The 17,683-nt window shown below is 38.8% G+C and overlaps 2 protein-coding genes across 2 annotated transcripts; one reads left to right on the top strand and one right to left on the bottom strand.

Moving 5' to 3' along the window:
• The first annotated feature begins 53 nt into the window (after positions 1-53).
• LOC148978427 (stonustoxin subunit beta-like) lies at positions 54-5,989 on the top strand. Its single transcript, XM_089132635.1, has 5 exons — positions 54-88; positions 963-1,136; positions 1,466-1,639; positions 3,071-3,117; positions 5,429-5,989. The coding sequence occupies exons 1-5, from the start codon at positions 54-56 to the stop codon at positions 5,956-5,958; spliced, it is 960 nt and encodes a 319-aa protein (XP_088988761.1). The 3' UTR covers positions 5,959-5,989.
• Positions 5,990-9,071: 3,082 nt separating this feature from the next.
• LOC148978426 (uncharacterized) lies at positions 9,072-17,352 on the bottom strand. Its single transcript, XM_089132634.1, has 2 exons — positions 16,798-17,352; positions 9,072-10,067 (listed from the first exon to the last, which is right to left on the bottom strand). The coding sequence occupies exons 1-2, from the start codon at positions 17,350-17,352 to the stop codon at positions 9,072-9,074; spliced, it is 1,551 nt and encodes a 516-aa protein (XP_088988760.1).
• Positions 17,353-17,683: the final 331 nt, after the last annotated feature.

Below are 17,683 nucleotides of genomic sequence, written 5' to 3'. Positions count from 1 at the left end.
CCGAATGGCGCCGCCGGTATGTGTACACTTATAGATAATGTGTTCGAATAATTATGTGGTGCGACACGGCGCTGCAGCTTCTCGTCCGGTGTGCGACCCCCTTAACGTTAATTTTGTGAAACTGTAGCTGTGGTTGAATACTTACACGACATGAAAAGATGTGTCAAATGTACATTGCAGACATCCCAAGTCTCCCGGAAGTTCCGGGAGTCTCCCGCATATTGATAGCGTTTCCCTGATGCCCGCAAATTAGTTCAAATCTCCCGGGATATAATGTTAGAGCGAGACATACTGCGCGCATAACATACAGCGCGCTGCGCGTGAACTGTACAGAGGGAGAGACTTCGCGAGTGTGCGAAAGTTAGCCTTCCCTCCCACCCCCACAATCTTGTTATCGAAATATACCTCCCGGAAATGAATTCTTGCAGGTTGGGATAACTGACATTAAATTGATTTTTTATTTTTATAAAGTTACCAAGGAGGACCAACCACGTCAACTCCTTGCAAGAGACCTGCCCCTTCAAACCCTCTCCCCCATAGCTTCGTCCAGTGACTCGTACAGTAACATCTGTGATAACTAATTTACTTTTAAACCTAACTTTTCTTGTGCGTTATTTCAGTTTAATGAAAAACAAGCATGTCATTAAACGCGACGTTTATAGAAATCGAACTTTACCTCATCCATGACTACTAATTTTCGATTCCCGTCTGACTGATTTATCCACGGCGGAGTTGAAAACAACAGTTCCCATCATTCCGCGTTCCTCCACTTCGTCATCAAGCAAAGCCAGTGTTGTTGTTTTGAATGTAGCGCCCTCTAGCGGCATCTAAATCTTAGGTATTGCACCTTTAAATTGTGTCTTAATAAATTCATTTGAACACAATTTAATGACAATGGAAATACAGTTGAAGAATCGGGTTAAGAATTTCATTTTGTCTCAATTTGTTGGAATCTTTTTCAGTCTAGCTGGCTGTAATCTCACTGGTCAGTGCTTTGAAATTATATCATCAGCTCTACAATCCTCAAACCATGTCCTCAGAGAGCTGGACCTGAGTAACAATGACCTACAGGATTCAGGAGTGAAGCTGCTCTCTGATGGACTGAAGAGTCCTAACTGTCAGCTGGAGATACTCTGGTATGTTAGATCAGTGGTTCTCAAACCTGTCCTGGCATACCCCCAACACTGAACGTTTTCTTTGTCTCCCTAATCAAACACACCTGATTCAACTCATCAGCTCATTAATCCATGTGATAATGAGCTGATGAGTTGAATAGGGTGTGTTTGATTTGGGAGACAAAGAAAACGTGCAGTATTGGGGGTACGCCAGGACAGGTTTGAGAACGATTGTGTTAGAGCATATAAGGGATAATGTACAAGTCAGCTGGTCATAATGTTGTTGTGTGTCCGTAGATGATCTGCCTGTTGATTGTGTCTGTAGATGATCTGACTGTGTGTGTCTGTAGGTTGTCCGGCTGTATGGTGACAGAGGAAGGCTGTGGTTATGTGTCTTCAGCTCTGAGTTCAAACCCCTCACACCTGAGAGAGCTGGATCTGAGCTACAATCACCCTGGAGAATCAGGAGTCAAGCTGCTCTCTGACAAACTGAAGGATCCAAACTATAAACTGCAGATACTCAAGTATGTTTAGACATTATGACTCATATGTGTGTCTAAATGTTGTAAGGGGTCATCGAAGAGGGATCTTTTGTTAAGAAATAATATTTTTATTGTGTCATTACTTTTTAACTGGCTTTATCTGATGTGGCGTAATCCACACATCTCACATTAGAGAATACAGTGAACAGTTGTTTTATCAAATTTTGAGGGTGTAAAATAGAGAACTGTTATTTTAATTCCAAATTAGCTTTAAGAAAGAAAAAAAAATATTACAACCCATATATTTTTTTATTCCTACTAGGATTCGAGAGAGCCTATTGCTAAAGAGTAATACCTTGCTGTAACAATTTGCAGTACTTATTTAAAACTATTGTTGTGGTCTTTTTTTGCCATGTTCGATTGCAATGTTTTGTGGTCTGTGCTGACCTGCACATATGATTCACTCTGTGCTATCCTGTCTTTGGTTTGAAGCACACTGGTGTGTAGGGTTTACATTTACATTTATTCATTTAGCTGACGCTTTTATCCAAAGCGACTTACAATTTCTATATATGTCAGAGGTCACACACCTCTGGAGCAACTAGGGGTTAAGTGTCTTGCTCAGGGACACATTGGTGTCTCATAGTGGATTTGAACCCGGGTCTTTCACACCAAAGGCATGTGTCTTATCCACTGTGCCATCACCACCCCATAAATGATTTAACCCTACACTTCCCTATAACATTTTTTAAAACAGAACACCCAAATATATATTTTCAATTACAATTAATATTTTTATGATTACATAGCCTACTTGTATATTTTATAATATTGATCAATATGTGAATACGTTGACCAGGCTACACATGACACAAGTTGTGGTCTCATGAATTTCAATGAGATAGATAGATATCTCTTAGATATAATTCTATTGATCCCACACTTGTATGTCACAGACTTCCTAAGTTTTGTTTGGTCACATGCTTTTTTTCGCTGTGATTTGTTGATATGGTGGAGAAAACAAGTCTGACCACCAGATATCACTAATGCACATTGTGTTAAAAGCTTTGAGTAATTAACCTTTTTTCGGCACAATTTGATGAAAGCCTTAAATGCTTCAGAAAGCCTCAGTTTCCCATCACTACACAGTGGCATTATTCGAGCATGACTACACAAAGATTGCACTGGACGTCACCATAAGCCAGTGCAAACAAGGTAACAGTACACAGGTGTACTCAATGAAGCCATAATGAGACCAGGCAAAGGATTGTGGGGAATGTTGTCCTTAACAGTGATGCAGAAACTAAACAAATTGCACTCATATGCACACCAGTTGGAGGATGTAGGTAAACTCATATTAAAAGCCACAAAACTCTATTTTTATTGGCAATTTTATGAATCTTCCCACATATCATGTCATTTCTGTTTGTTTGTTTGTTTGTTTGTTTTGTGTATCTTTCTGTCTCTGTATAGTTTGGACCATGGAGGATATTTCAGGATCGCACCAGGACTGGGAAAATGTAAGTGTCACACACACACACTCAATAATACAGCTTGTATGCAGTGTCGCGTATTTACCACAGAAAAGCGATTCAATGTCCAAAAACTAGCTAGTCAGCTAGAAATATGAGCTTAATATATGCACCCCAGATAGCATAAGTGTATTTGATGTGATTTTTACATCTGGAAGACGTATTTTTAAGAGTGTTTGCTCATCTGCAATACGTCTAGGACGTTTCCTGTCAGATGTCAAATAGATCAAATAGGGTCTGTTGGTTGTGCTCACTGGCAGTTCTAGATCAGCCCTCTGACCCAGAGTTTAGAGCAGATGTACAATGAAATTGAATGTATTCTTATTGTCATAGTACTATTGTCACTACTGTTGTAGATTGCTAGAGCCTATATTACTATTGTTGTCATGAATATTATCATTATAAATACTATCATTGATACTACCACCACTAATACTAACTAATACTTATATATATATATATATATATATATATATATATATATATATATATATATATCTTTGTGTTTGTCAAAGTCTCTATCATATCCTTTACAACTATTCAGATACTACCCAATTGCATCACAGAAAGGATCTCGTGTGCCTACATATACCACTTTGTCGATGACTGTGTGGGGCTGTTTTGTATTTTTCTGTTCTCTGTTTTTTTATTTTTTTTCTTTTTTTTTTCTTTTTCCCCTTTCCTCCTTCTGTATTGTAGATGTGTCTCACTGAATCTTACCTGGTATGTGTTACTGTTTTGTTAATCTGCAATAAAAATAAAAAATAAAAAAAAGATGTCAAATAGATGTTTAGAAGATGTCAGTTTAACATGCATTCTAAATCATTACATCATAAAAAGACATCTTCTAAACGTCTATTTGACATCTGACAGGAAACGTCCTATAGACGTATTGCAGATGAACAAACACTCTTAAAAATACATCTTCCAGATGTAAACATCACATCAAATGTGCTATCTGGGACTATATTGTATATTCATTGTGTTTGTACTTATCCTGTTCTTTGTGAATTGAAATAAAATCTTGAAATTAGTGTTAATGCCCTGTCCTACACACTGGTATTCCTATCATTATGGTGTAGTGATGTTCATACTGTAAAAACTTTTTTTCTGTCATGATGACAGAGTGTTAAGTATGGTTATGGATATGACAATGTTAATATGTTTGGCCTTAGCGGAATAGATCTGCTACGCTGCTGCTGTTATTGCTGCTGCTACTGCCAATACATACAAAATACACTGTTGTGAGCAAGTAGACAAGCTGCTGCTGCTGTACAAAATAGCATATATGAAATAAACCATAGCAGATCTACACAGGTGGAGCTGGGGACAGTGGAGGGTTTCTGAAAGCGTGATGTCATTGACAGTGTTTCTGAATGTGATTAAGTGTTGTCGTCTTGTCTTTGATAGTACTGCTAGGCTAAAACTGAATTGCCCTACTGGGATAAATAACGTTGTTTGAATTTTGAATCTTGAATGACCAAGTATTTGAAAGTTGAGCAGTGAGCTCATTGGCTACTGATACAGCAGGAACCAATCAGCTGTGCCCTACTGAGCATGATGTGATTACAAACAGATTGAGTTAAAGACCTATCAGTCTGCGCCATCTAGAGTTTCATGACAGAACTTTGTTATGAAAGTTTTGTTTTTATTATTGCTTAATACAAATTTCACAATTTAATTTCAATTCTTGTGATATGATTCTGATATTGATTTAATATCAATTCCTTTGTATAAATATTAGGTCCAGTAGATACGTTAATGTGTAATGTTAATTATTCTCCCCCGAAAAATGGGCATTACACCTAATGCTGTAAACATACAGAAAATGGATGTGTGCATGAGAGTGCGTAAAAAGTGACAATAGCGTCTCTCATAGTGAACTCGTGAGAGTTGGCGGCCTTGCAGATTCAGCTTGTAAATGTTTTCGCCGGGTGTGCTTCTGCTGCCGCGGTCTTGTTCATTTGCCATGTTGTTTGTGTATCTCTATCATGGCAAGCACTGAGCGCGGTCGGAACTGCGGGAGCCGAGATGGGAGCGTCGGCGGTTGTTAAAGAGAAAACCGACTTTCTGTTAAAAAAATCGGCGTAAACTACACATTCGAGTTAATCGATAAAATCGATTTATCGCCCAGCCCTATATTCTATCCCCCTACAGTAACCAAACTTTCTGCATTTATCTGTCAATATTACAGTTATCTACACTGTGGAGACATTTGGTCCTCATAACGTATCAAGTACACACACACGTGCATATTTAACAATGTCAAAGATCATCTGATCTCTCTTGTTGTATTCAGATGCCTGTGATCTCACACTGGATCCAAACACAACACACACTCATCTCATTCTGTCTGAGGACAACAGAAAGGCAACGTGTGTGAAAGAGCAACAGCCGTATCCTGATCATCCAGACAGATTTGAGCAACATGAGCAGGTTCTGTGTGGAGAGAGACTGACTGGACGCTGTTACTGGGAGGTAAAATGGAGTGGCTCGGGTTATGTAGCAGTGGTATATAAAGGAATCGACAGGAAAAGTGGGATTGACTGTTGGTTTGGACTGAATGATAATTCCTGGAGTATATACTGTTCTGATGTGATTTACACAGCCTGGTTCAATAATAAAAGCACTGAAGTATCTGGCCCTTCAGCCCGCTCTAATAGAGTAGGAGTGTATGTGGACGTGTCGGCTGGCACTCTCTCCTTCTACAGCGTCTCTGACACACACACTCTCACACACATATACACATTCAACACTATATTCACTGAACCCCTCTATGCTGGATTTGGGATTTATCCAGAATCTTCAGTGTGTCTGTGTCAGATTTAACAACCTCCTGTGAGGAACCACAGAGACACATTTCCACTCTGAGCAAAACAATGAAAAGGTTATTATGATTTAATGCAGTTGTCTCACAATTGTGACATCAATTAATAGTCACAATTGTAAGAAATAGAGCTGCAATTGTGAGCTATAGTCACAATGTATGAGGTTGCTTAGCAAAAAAACAAGTGATATTGTTATATATATTTGCAGTGCGAGATATAAAGTTGCAGTAATGAGAAATAGTTGCAATTCCGAGATTTAAAATCACCATTGTAAGATATAAAGTCACAATTACCACAACAAGGTAACTTCCACAAGTGCAAATAAGAGATGGGATCATTCAGATTTTCTGTCATGTTGCCAATGTAACAGAGATAGAAATTATACTGTTAAATATATTAAGGGTGAACACTATTTTTTTTTTTTAATATCTGCATACCTGTATAGCTGTGTATTTGTGAGGGTTTTCCCTTTAATTGAGTCATGTCTTATTTTCAGAGTTTGCTTTTATGCTGCGTTCACATGCTATGGAAAATAGGATATTTTCCACTTGTGAAATGGTATTTACCAGTGTGTTGCGTTCAAGTGCTTTTGTTGTCGTAATGTGGTAAAAAGATGAAGAGCCAGACCTGTTATTTAGCTAAAACTATTTTAGATTGCTTAAGTCATCTGCAACAGCAAGAAAATGATTTATCAAAACTCAAAAGGTAAATAATATGCTGTATATTTTCTAGATCATGAATAGTATATATTTTTTACCATTCACGACTCTCGCGGTGCTCTCCGCCATTTTGAAATGGTCAAAGGTTATCTCATCTCAGGCAACTCGTCCATCAAAATATTCTACGAGTTGCCCAGTGGTAAATACCACATGAGGGGGTGTTCATGTGCATTTTCCACGACAGCTTTTGGTATTTACCATAATACCATAGCACATGAACGCACCATTATTATTCCCTTTTGCATCGTAATTGCATGGGAGCGGTAGAGTTCATTTGAGCTTAAATCATCTTAAATCATATTTCTAATGTCATTTCAATTAACTGTTATATTTGATTTTTTATCTAATGGTGATAAGATATACAAGTACATTTACCAGAGACAGAACATGTAAGGGAGTTTCACATTCATTGGAAAGAGGCGTGGTTAAATACATATATACATTTTGTATGCTGAATAAAGTTAAAGAGGTACATTTTAAAATACTTCATAAAATCTACCCATGTAAAGCTTCGTTATCCAAATTCATGGATATTGACAACATATGTTCTTTTTATAATGTATACGAAGAAGACTTGGCTCATTTGTTTTATGAATATGATTTATCTAAAAAATTTTGGTCTGATGGCCTGCTTGTGGCCCAGATCTGGCAAACAGGAGTGGGCCACCCAAGTCATTCATTGCTGCATGTGGGCCAGATCCGCATCCCACAAGTGCCAGATGTGGGCCGGATCTGGGCTGAAGTAATGTTGGAAGTGATTAAGTGAATTAAGTGATTGAGTGATGATTGAGCATCATTTGTACAAGTTCTGAAAGTACACTCTGCTTATTACACGAATAAAAGGATTACAATGTAAAATATTAAAATTGTGTACATAAAGATATGCACACAGCTTTAACCTTGCGCATGAGCAGATCCGTTTCCTTTCTAGAGAAGCGTTCAGTCTTACCACTTGCAAATAGCGAATCCGCCATAACGTGAGCGCAACTGGCATTTAAAGGGAATGTATGGAAGCTTGTTTCCACCACTGAATAAAAAAATAAAATAAATAATTGCGACTTTTTATCTCACAATTATGACTTTTTTTCTCACAATTGCAAGATAAAAAGTCCGAATTGCGTGATATAAAGTCGCAATTGCGAGTTATAAAGTCAGAATTGCGAGATATAAAGTCAGAATTGCGAGATATAAAGTCAGAATTGCGTGATATAAAGTCGCAATTGCGAGATAAAAAGTCAGAATTGCGAGATATAAAGTCGCAATTGCGAGTTATAAAGTCAAAATTGCGAGATAAAAAGTCAGAATTGCGTGATATAAAGTCGCAATTGCGAGTTATAAAGTCAGAATTGCGAGACATAAAGTCAGAATTGCGTGATATAAAGTCGCAATGCGAGTTATAAAGTCAGAATTGCGTGATATAAAGTCGCAATTGCGAGTTTTAAAGTCAGAATTGCATGATATAAAGTCAGAGTTGTGAGATTTAAACTCTTCTGATGGGGGAAAAAGAATTGGCCTAATAAGTCGCAATTGTGAGTTTATATCTCACAATTCTGAGAAAAGATGTCAGAATTTCGACATATAAACTCGCAATTATGTGTTATAAAGTCAGAATTGCGAGATGTAAACTCGCAATTGTGAGAAAAAAAGTCACACTTCTGTCTTTTTTTCTCAGAATTGCGACTTTATATCTCACAATTCTGACTTTATATCACGCAATTCTGACTTTATATCTCGCAATTCTGACTTTATATCTCGCAATTCTGACTTTATAACACACAATTCTGACTTTATAACTCGCAATTGCGACTTTATATCACGCAATTCTGAGAAATAAAGTCAGAATTGTGAGATATAAACTCGCAATTGTGAGAAAAAAAGTCAGAATTGTGAGAAAAAAAGTCAGAATTGTAAGATAAAAAGTCACAATTCTTTATTATATTTTTTATTCAATGGCGGAAACAAGCTTCCATACGAATGGGAGATGAGACCCTGATTGGTTTATTGCATGTTACACCCAGAACATACCCATTACTCAATAAGAGAACAGGGACACACACACACACACACACACACACAAACACAAACAAAAGGAGGTGCAATAGTCTTGCCTCGCAAACACTGACCGGCTTGTGAAAGAATAATACACAGAGCATTCTAGGTTAAAAATGGTGTATTTATTTTGAACAATCCAGAGGATTTCAGTTTTTTTTTTTTTTTATCTCATAACAGTCTTATAATTACAAGTCACAAATATTAGATTAAAAAAATCACACTCTAACTTTTATTTACTTTAATTTCTCAACAAAATCTATTGGCAGAAAGGATGGGTAAAACCACAAAGTCACAGAACAAAAACAAAACACAGAGCAAAAGCTCTCACCAAAATTGCACATTTTTAGTCCTTTTCCATTTTCACCTTCCCAAATGCATTTTCTTCTTTTTCATCTTTCTTTTCATCATCATCTTGCAAGCTTTCAATGAAATTCTCAGCTTCATTTTTGGAAGAGCAGTTTTCTCCATTTGAAAGGTTTATCTTTTGATGAACTTCACAACAGCTGAGGCTTGCTTTAAGCTTTCTTTTAGGAAAGGTAAGGACCTCATCCTTATTGATGTGAAAGACCAGGCTAAACTGATCCCACACATAAAACTCTTGTTCCTTTTTTTCAAGTTCTTCAAAGAAAACCTGGTTTCCATTGATTACCAGTCGACATTTGTGGTTTTCAGAAATGGCTTGTGCTCTCCAGATGATCTGATTTCCCTCATAAGAAGCCAGTGGGCTGGGTGTAAGCAGTGGATATCTACTAAACTTCTCATTAAACTGAGGGCTGTGAACGAGAACAACATACTCAATCTCCTGCTTGAAAAGTTTGGTCTCGTATACCCTGAGAACCGGCTCTTTGTCCTCACACATCTGCTTCTTGTAGGCCTCCATCAGTTCAGTCAGAGGAAACGTGAAGCGGAAGTTGCCGTAGCGTGAGGTGTCATTTATGAATGCTGGTGATGTGGTGAAATTCCTCAGGAACGGCTGCTGAGCTGCTATTTCTTCTTTGCTTCTGTCTGTGGTTTTAGTCTCGAGGAAACGCTCCTCGGCTGCTCTTATATCCCTTTCATTGATCTTCAGGTTCCACCATGAAAGCAAATCTTGATTAAGACCCTTGAATCCCTCTGACTTCAAAATCATTGGAAGTTTTGTCTTGTTAGTGACATGAGTCACTTCCGTTATGTGAAATTCAACAGGAGTTGGATACACTGGGATTTTTTTTGTAAGAATACGATACAATTTTTTTTTTTTTTTGTTAACTCTTGATTTCAGATCATTTATTGCTATGTGTTCTCCCTGAAAGACATATTCTATTGCTTGTCGATCATTTCTTCTTTCATTGTATCTTGCCTGGGAAGAAAACGTATTGTAAGTTGAGGCATGGGCAGATTGGGTAACATTCAACCATAGACCTCACTGGAATTCCTAAGTTGTTATATTCTAAACAACATTTGGACGCAATAAATACTACTTTAAGGCAATTCTAAGATTACAAGACCCAGAATCTGCCCTACCTAAATTTATGGCCAGGAGCCGCTACTGGTTAATAGTGTGATAAATTGTGACTCTTGGCACTGTCATACAGTAAACACAATGATTCATCATTTACAAAGATTACATCCTTTTTTGTATGTTTATTAGTTCTAACTAAAATGTTAAAGGGGACATATCATGCAAAATCCACTTTTTTAGCCCTTAAATGCATTTAGTTTTATATTTGGAGTGTTTATAAGTACAGAAAAGATGAAATTATTCTCTTCAGGTGCTTCGTTTATATCTTTATATTCTGTTTTGGTCATATTTTTCAACCTGTTCAGATTTTTCTGTTTTCTATGATGTTTTTTGAGCAAGTGCGTCACCGTATTTGCAGCGGAACAGCCAAATAAGGACATCGACTACCGGTCCAACACTTCGAGCAATCCGACATTATTATTTCTCGCTCCGATTTTGTAGTCCGAGCTCAATGATGCAGAAGTTACGAGAGGGCAAGTCAAAATGTTCGGTTGTTGGATGTACGTTAGTGACCTGAAGCACTTCAAGGATTCCCACTTCAACAACCTCCGCCAGTTTGGTTTGCCGATTGACTTCGTCTGAAAGCTGTAAATATCATTAATATAAATAAAGTACTTTACTTTCTTAAAACACATCGTGGTCATGGTTTAGCAGTACCTTTGTCTTTCTTTGTTTTGGTTTTGAAGTAACGTTACACGTCTGCAGTATTATTGTTCTTGAGTTTCATCAATGGTCATTTAGCTGCGTTGTTTTCTGATGCTTTTCTAAACGTATCATATTGTCAATACAGATTTTTTTGTGGTAAGATTAGACCGTAGTCATTTATCTTGTCAGTGTGTTTGTTTTAACAAGAGAAATAGTGGACTTTCACTAATAACACAAAACAGCTAACTCACATACCAATACATCCATATGGTTCGGCAGTTCATATGCAGGTTCCTCGTCTTTATCAACTCGCTCGCTCTTGCTCGAATATGTAAGGCTTGATGGACAAGTCTTCTGTTGTTGACATTTTATTAACGTGTGAATAAAAATGTTCTTTGAAGGTATCGTATATAATCGTATATCTCTAATCAAACTACAATAATGGCCGAACGTGGGGAGTTGAACTGACCGTGAACTCATCGACCTGGAGAGCGGGCGGGGTATGACGCATCTCCTTTTTATTTAAAGGGGCCGCTTTGAAACGGGTCGCTCACAGATGCACATCAGAAAAGGGGTAGAAAAGGGGCCTGTGGAGCTATAATAATGAGGAATTCAGACCCAAGCATTGCAGTTATGTTTGCAGTTATCTGTGCATGACTCAACGGTATGATTTATATGTAAAAATGAATGATTTAAAACCATGATATGTACCCTTTAAGGTGAATTGTACATATAAGGTCTGAATAATCTGGAAACTGTGTACCTACAGCCGTTTAAAAATCAAGAATATATGCAAATATAATATCACATCCTATTCACTAACAACTGAAACTATTTTGTTGTAAAACTGCAGTTAAATTAACTTAAGAAATGTTCATATTGTCATATATTATAAAATAATGCAATACTGTAAAATTATGACAGCTGCATGCATTAACTAGCCTGGCATGCCAGACCTACATAAAGATGTTAGGTCTGGAAACTCTTCATTGACAGGGCTCAATCCGAGGGGCGGAATAAACGGTTGTCTTTCAAATTCTCTCTGCACGCAATTGGATAGCGCTAAAGCCAATCAGCGCAACGAAGAAGGTGACGTACTCAGCGGAGCAAGTTGATATATTAAACTTTTACCGCATCCAGTCCAGCTGTCAACATTGAACATTGAAAATAAGGGAGATTTCCCGGAATCCATCCCCTAAATTAAATAAGGGATTTTTTTTGTTTGTTTTTTACACAACCCACAAACTTTAAAAATAAAACACTAATCATTAAAAGTCAAAAGAGTTTAAAACTAGCCTACATATGTGTGAGAGAGAAAGAGACAGTATGTGTGTGTGTCTCTTTCTCTCTCATACACACACAAACACACACAGACAAACAGTGTGTCATTAAAAAAATAATATCATAGAGAATGTTTAAATACTAATATCAGCTTACGAGGGAAACGGAGCCGGAGTAGTGGTGCTTCGGGGTGGTGAAGATGATTCGGGAGAGGACCGTGCACCTTACCGATCAGAGCGCGCGCTGACACAGAGTAAAGCCTTTACACTCAACGACACAGCACGAGTGGGCAAAAATGACAAGTTGATCGTTTCGCCACAGCTTTTTTGTAACAGCACGCGCGGCGCCGGCCGCATCCGAGGATGAACGTTTTCAAACCGAATATGTCCGAGCTTGCTCTGACCGGCTCAACTCTGTCGTCATTATGTTAAGCCCGCCCGCCGACTCTATACACGATGTGATTGGCCCTACCAGAGTTGAGTTTTTCCAGCTAAAAAGTCTATGGAGAGTTGCTAGACCACACTTTGCTGCAAAATAATTTTTGCTGCCGCTAGGGTGCATCTAGATTTCTAGGCTATGCATTAACAACAATAGGCCTACAATATATTCAGCACATTTTGGTTCTCACTATATTATTTTGATGTGTCTGCTAGGATTTTAATGTCAAATGAAAATAATTGCCTACTTACTGCGTTTGCCATTTCGTGAGGTTTATGTTTTCAAGAGAAGTGTGTTGTTCGTCTGTTCTCTCTTGTGACGGCTGTGAGATCCACTGCTGGCTTTTAAAGGACTTCCACACCCATGAGGGTGTTTCTTTAGAAACGAAACTTAACTTGTCTTACGTAATTTGAACTGTCTATCTTTGTGTGTTCATGAGTCATGCTGAAACATCTTTAATGATGTTTGTGTAGTGATTATTCATTGGAGCAGTGACTCAATTGAAACCTTCACACATTGCAATATTTTGACGTCCAGATCTCATGCTCCAGTATCACAGGGTTTGTAGTATGTACAAATGTCTATTTCATGATGATGATGATCCAGGCTATTAGAAGCCCACATACCAACATTGTTTCAACCCAGATCCGGCCCACATCTGGCACTTGGATGCGGTTTATAAATATATATATTGAGCGCCTTTCCTTCGTAAATAAGTTTATGTTTGAGTGAATCATTTTCTGACTGACTGTTTTGTGAATGAGGGTCAATTCAAAGCAGGTCTTGCTTCAAAGTTAATCCTCAAGTGTGTATCGTCTACGGTTTGCGATCCAATGTCACCTCCAGTAAGTGTATTTTATGATTTTTGAGCAAATAGTCTTTTCATTTGATGTCAGCCAATTCAACAACAAATGCGTCTAAAGTTGTTGTCGTCATCGTAGGATGCCTGTGTATATAATGTAGCAAATGCAACATTTAATAATATACATAAAATGTATTTAAGGGGGCCGAAGGCCAATTTAGCTCAAAGGGAAATGATTCATTGATTTGCAATGAATCTATGGAACCGAATCACTGAACCGAGCAAATGACTCGCTTAGAATTCATTTGAACGGGACGTAATTATAACCTTTGCAAGGATATAAATACCAAATCTATAGTGAAACACTATGTCGTAGCAAGGTAACTTTATATCGAACAGTACAAGACATTAAATGTGCAAACACAACACAAGGCAATTATCTTTTCAAATATATGGAAGACTTTATTAGCTATTCTAAACATAAAACTAAGGTCTAAACATAATCACGCACACACACATTCATAAAGTCGCGAAAGGGAAAGAGTGAGTTGGAAAGAGTGAGAGAAAGTTTCAACTTTCTATATGCACGTAAGACATGACCTGAAAGGACCACCAAGCATTAATTTGAACCTTCGTTTCTTAGAGAGGTTATTCAATTTACATTAAAGCACCAGTTCAGCTAAGAGTCTGGAGTACTTGCTTGTGTCTTTGCGTGGCTTAGGGGATTCCTTTGTTGCGTTGCATTGAAGGGCGGTTCCCCGGGTCCTCGTGGCGGGTTGTCTTTGAAGTGCCTGGATGGAAGTTCCTGAGTTTGCCGGTCACGTGTGACTAGCAGCCAAATGAAAAGTCTTTACGATTTCGAAGCGCGTTGCGGAGAGCCATTTAAAACGAAGCTTTGCAGCAAACTTAACTTTGAAACGAGACTTTTACGAAAAAGGAAATAAAGGAAAGAAATGAAAGTAAGACGAGTTAGATGGCTGGATGGGTTATTGTGTCTGCTGGTCGAATTTGGTCTAGCCGATGTAGAAGCATGCGAACACGCTCTTTGTTTCAGAGAGAAGCAAGAACAGAACACTCTCTTGCTGGTTTTAGAGAGAGGCACGAACTTAACAGTTACAGAACTGAACGAACTCAAATGGGTCGAACAGAAAACTAACAGAAAACCTGAACATGAGGTCCTTTGTTCAAATCTTTAACTTAGACTTTAGTCCAACCTCCCAGAAACTTCTGGCCAATGAGACAATGGCATCATTTTAGGAGGTGGATCTACTTCTTGCTTATCATAATTTATGCATGGTCTGTGAGCTGGTCTCCAGCACTTAGCAGAGAGACAAAAGACCATAGTTTAAACCTTATGATTATTATAATCATAAAACAAAACCTTTTACACAGATTTCAATCAAGCCATCTTTTGAATTACGAGAATACGGTTAGTTTGAGAGTAAACGAGGCATTCACACTTCTAATGGTTGTATAACAATTACAAGAGTTAATAGTTAACAACAATTACATGATTAATATGTGATATAAGCAGAACACATCAACATATGAATTGTAGGAACACATAATAAGAATTATGATGTTTGGTTATAAGTCCAAGAATTGTTCTGTGGTGAGTTTATATGATTTTATGTGTGAGATCTTCGATCTCAACAGTGAGGTTACTGTGTGTGTTGAGGGGTCAGGCACAGTTCTTGCTGATAACTGAGTTTAGCAACAGATCTGTGTAACATCTCTGTCAGGGGATCAAAGGAGTGCCCCCTTTCTGTGGCACTCTGTTGGTCTGCAGGACCATAAAAAGTCTCCTGAGGGCGGGGGTTATTATCCCCCAAAGCAGACCCTTGGCGCCGTTCCGTGACTCTGGAATGTGGGCTCCAGAACTTTTGGAGTGTTGAAGCCATGTGAATTAATCCCATGAGAGATTAATTTGATTAAGTTGTGTTTGATTCCCCTCAATTCTCTACATATCCCCCCTTTCGATCGATGATGGGTTGAGAAGAAGACATCATTGAACGCTGGAGAAACAGAAGAAGAAGAAGCAAACACACACAGCAAACAACAAGGCAACCCCTCCTTGACTGGTCACTTTACTGGTGCAGGGCATCAGATTATCTAGGCCTAAAACAGGTTCACTCTCTCAGTATAGTCAATTATGGGGAAAAAGTTTAGTTCAATTTTAGGACCGTGTGGTGAGCAGGACGGCCGAGGGACGTGAGAGAAAGTCGCGAGGCCGGTGGTGCGATTGCTAATGAGCAGCACCTGTGAAGCACACCGGTCTCGCATCTCTCACGAAGGAGCGGAGCCATAAAGGGGGAGCGACGGAGTGGATGATCGAGAGAGGAACAGGCCTGCTTTTTGTTTGTATTTTATATTTTATTTGGTAAGCCAGCAGTCGTCCGTGAGGGGCTGCTGGCCGGTATTTATATTTTATTTTCGGTAGCCAGCAGTCGTCCGTGAGGGGCTGCTGGCAGGTAATTTGTTTGTTTATTTTGTTTAAATAAAGTTTTATTTTTCATTATTATCCGGTTCCTGCCTCCTTCTTCCCTGAACCTTGTTACAATCAAATTGAATACAGAAATGATCAGACAGTGCTACATCCTTAAGAACAATCGATGAGATGTTTAAACCTCTACTGATAAGTAAATCTAGAGTGTGTCCACGATTGTGTGTGGGACCATGTACATGCTGTGTCAGATCAAAAGTTTTTAAAACAGTTTTGATTTCTTTTGCCATATTGTTTTCTGCATTATCTATATGAATGTTAAAATCTCCAGCAATGGCAAAACAGTCAAACTCAGAGGCAATTGTTGATAGCAGTTCTGTAAAGTCCTCAGCAAAGGCTGGAGAGTATTTTGGAGGCCTGTAAACAATGATAAGTAAAATACGTGGAGCACCTTTTAACACAATACCCAGATTTTCGAAAGAGGGGTAAATCCCAAATGATATTTGCTTACATTGATAAACATCTTTAAAAAGAACAGCTAAGCCCCCCCCCTCCCCCTCTCTTACCCGCTCTGCAGACACTCATATAAGTAAAATTAGGAGGGGATGTTTCATTGAGGACTGTTGCACTGCAGCTGTCTTCTAGCCAAGTTTCATTTAGAAACATGAAGTCCAAGTTGTGTGTGGTTATTAAGTCGTTGACTAGAAGTGATTTATTTTTAAGTTAGCGGATGTTTAAAAGTGCTAACTTTATAGTCTTACTTTTTGTCCCCACAGCAATCTTAGTTTGGCATGTAATAGGCACCAGATTAGATGGGTTGGCTGTACGGCTGTTGAAGGCCTTAGATTTTCTATCATGTATTTGAACAGCTATAGAGAAAGATTCAGGCACACTGGGTTCCCGCTTGTTTTGTAAACATTTAAGACAGTTACTGATATCATAGCGGAGACCCGACTCACATCATTGAGAGTTGGTATCAGTTGTTTTTGGTTCACCTCGAGCAGATGGAGGAGGGTGTGAGCCCTGGCACCGTGGCAGAGGCCGAAGAGCTCTATCAGGGGGAGGAGGAGGAGGGTGAGCTGTGCCCGCATGCTTTGGTGGTTGACTGGTTGTGGGGCCTGCTTTGGGCTTGCAGCAAAAGAATGGGATAGTTTAGTTCCAGCATACACCCGTTTTTCCATTTTCCATTCCATTTCTGAGAAGCACAGAAGTGGAGATGCTGGAGAGAGTGATAACGTGTCAGGTGAGATGGGCTGTTGCTCTGGTGTTATTGGAGGCTGTAATATGCTGTCCTGGTTTCCCTCGCTGTTTTCCAGAAAGTCGTCCTTGGGTCCTGAATCTTGGAGCAGTTCTGATTTGTCACAGTCTGACTGTGGTGAGCTCTGTGGACGGGGCTCTGCTGAGATTGTGTCCGTGAGCAGAAGTTGTTGTGTCTGCATGGTGTTATCATTGTCCTTGTGTGATATGTCAACATGTCCATTCAGGTGCTGAAATGAAGTCCTGTGGCCATTCATACTGTGTCCAGGTGTGTGTGTGCCATGTTTGAACCAAGTTTGTTTGGGTGGTGGCCATCCCATTGAAACAGTTGCCTCTGACTCCAGAAAAGATTGAAGTTGTCTATGAAGTTTACTCCTTTTATATTGCAGGTTTTTTGCAGCCATGTGTTGAGCCCAAGCAACCGTGAAAACCTGTTTGTTCCTCTTGCTGGGAGTGGTCCACTGATGAATGTCTGAACGTTCAGTCTTTTAAGTGTTTCAAAAAGTTCATTGAAATCCTTCTTAAGGAGTTCTGACTGCTCTTTATGAATATCGTTCTTCCCCACATGAATGACGAGTCGATTTGCAG

The sequence above is a fragment of the Pimephales promelas genome, chromosome 6 (assembly GCF_988280905.1).
Source record: "Pimephales promelas chromosome 6, fPimPro1.hap1.1, whole genome shotgun sequence".
Lineage (NCBI taxonomy): Eukaryota > Metazoa > Chordata > Actinopteri > Cypriniformes > Leuciscidae > Pimephales > Pimephales promelas.
This window is presented reverse-complemented; position numbering and strand designations above follow the sequence as displayed.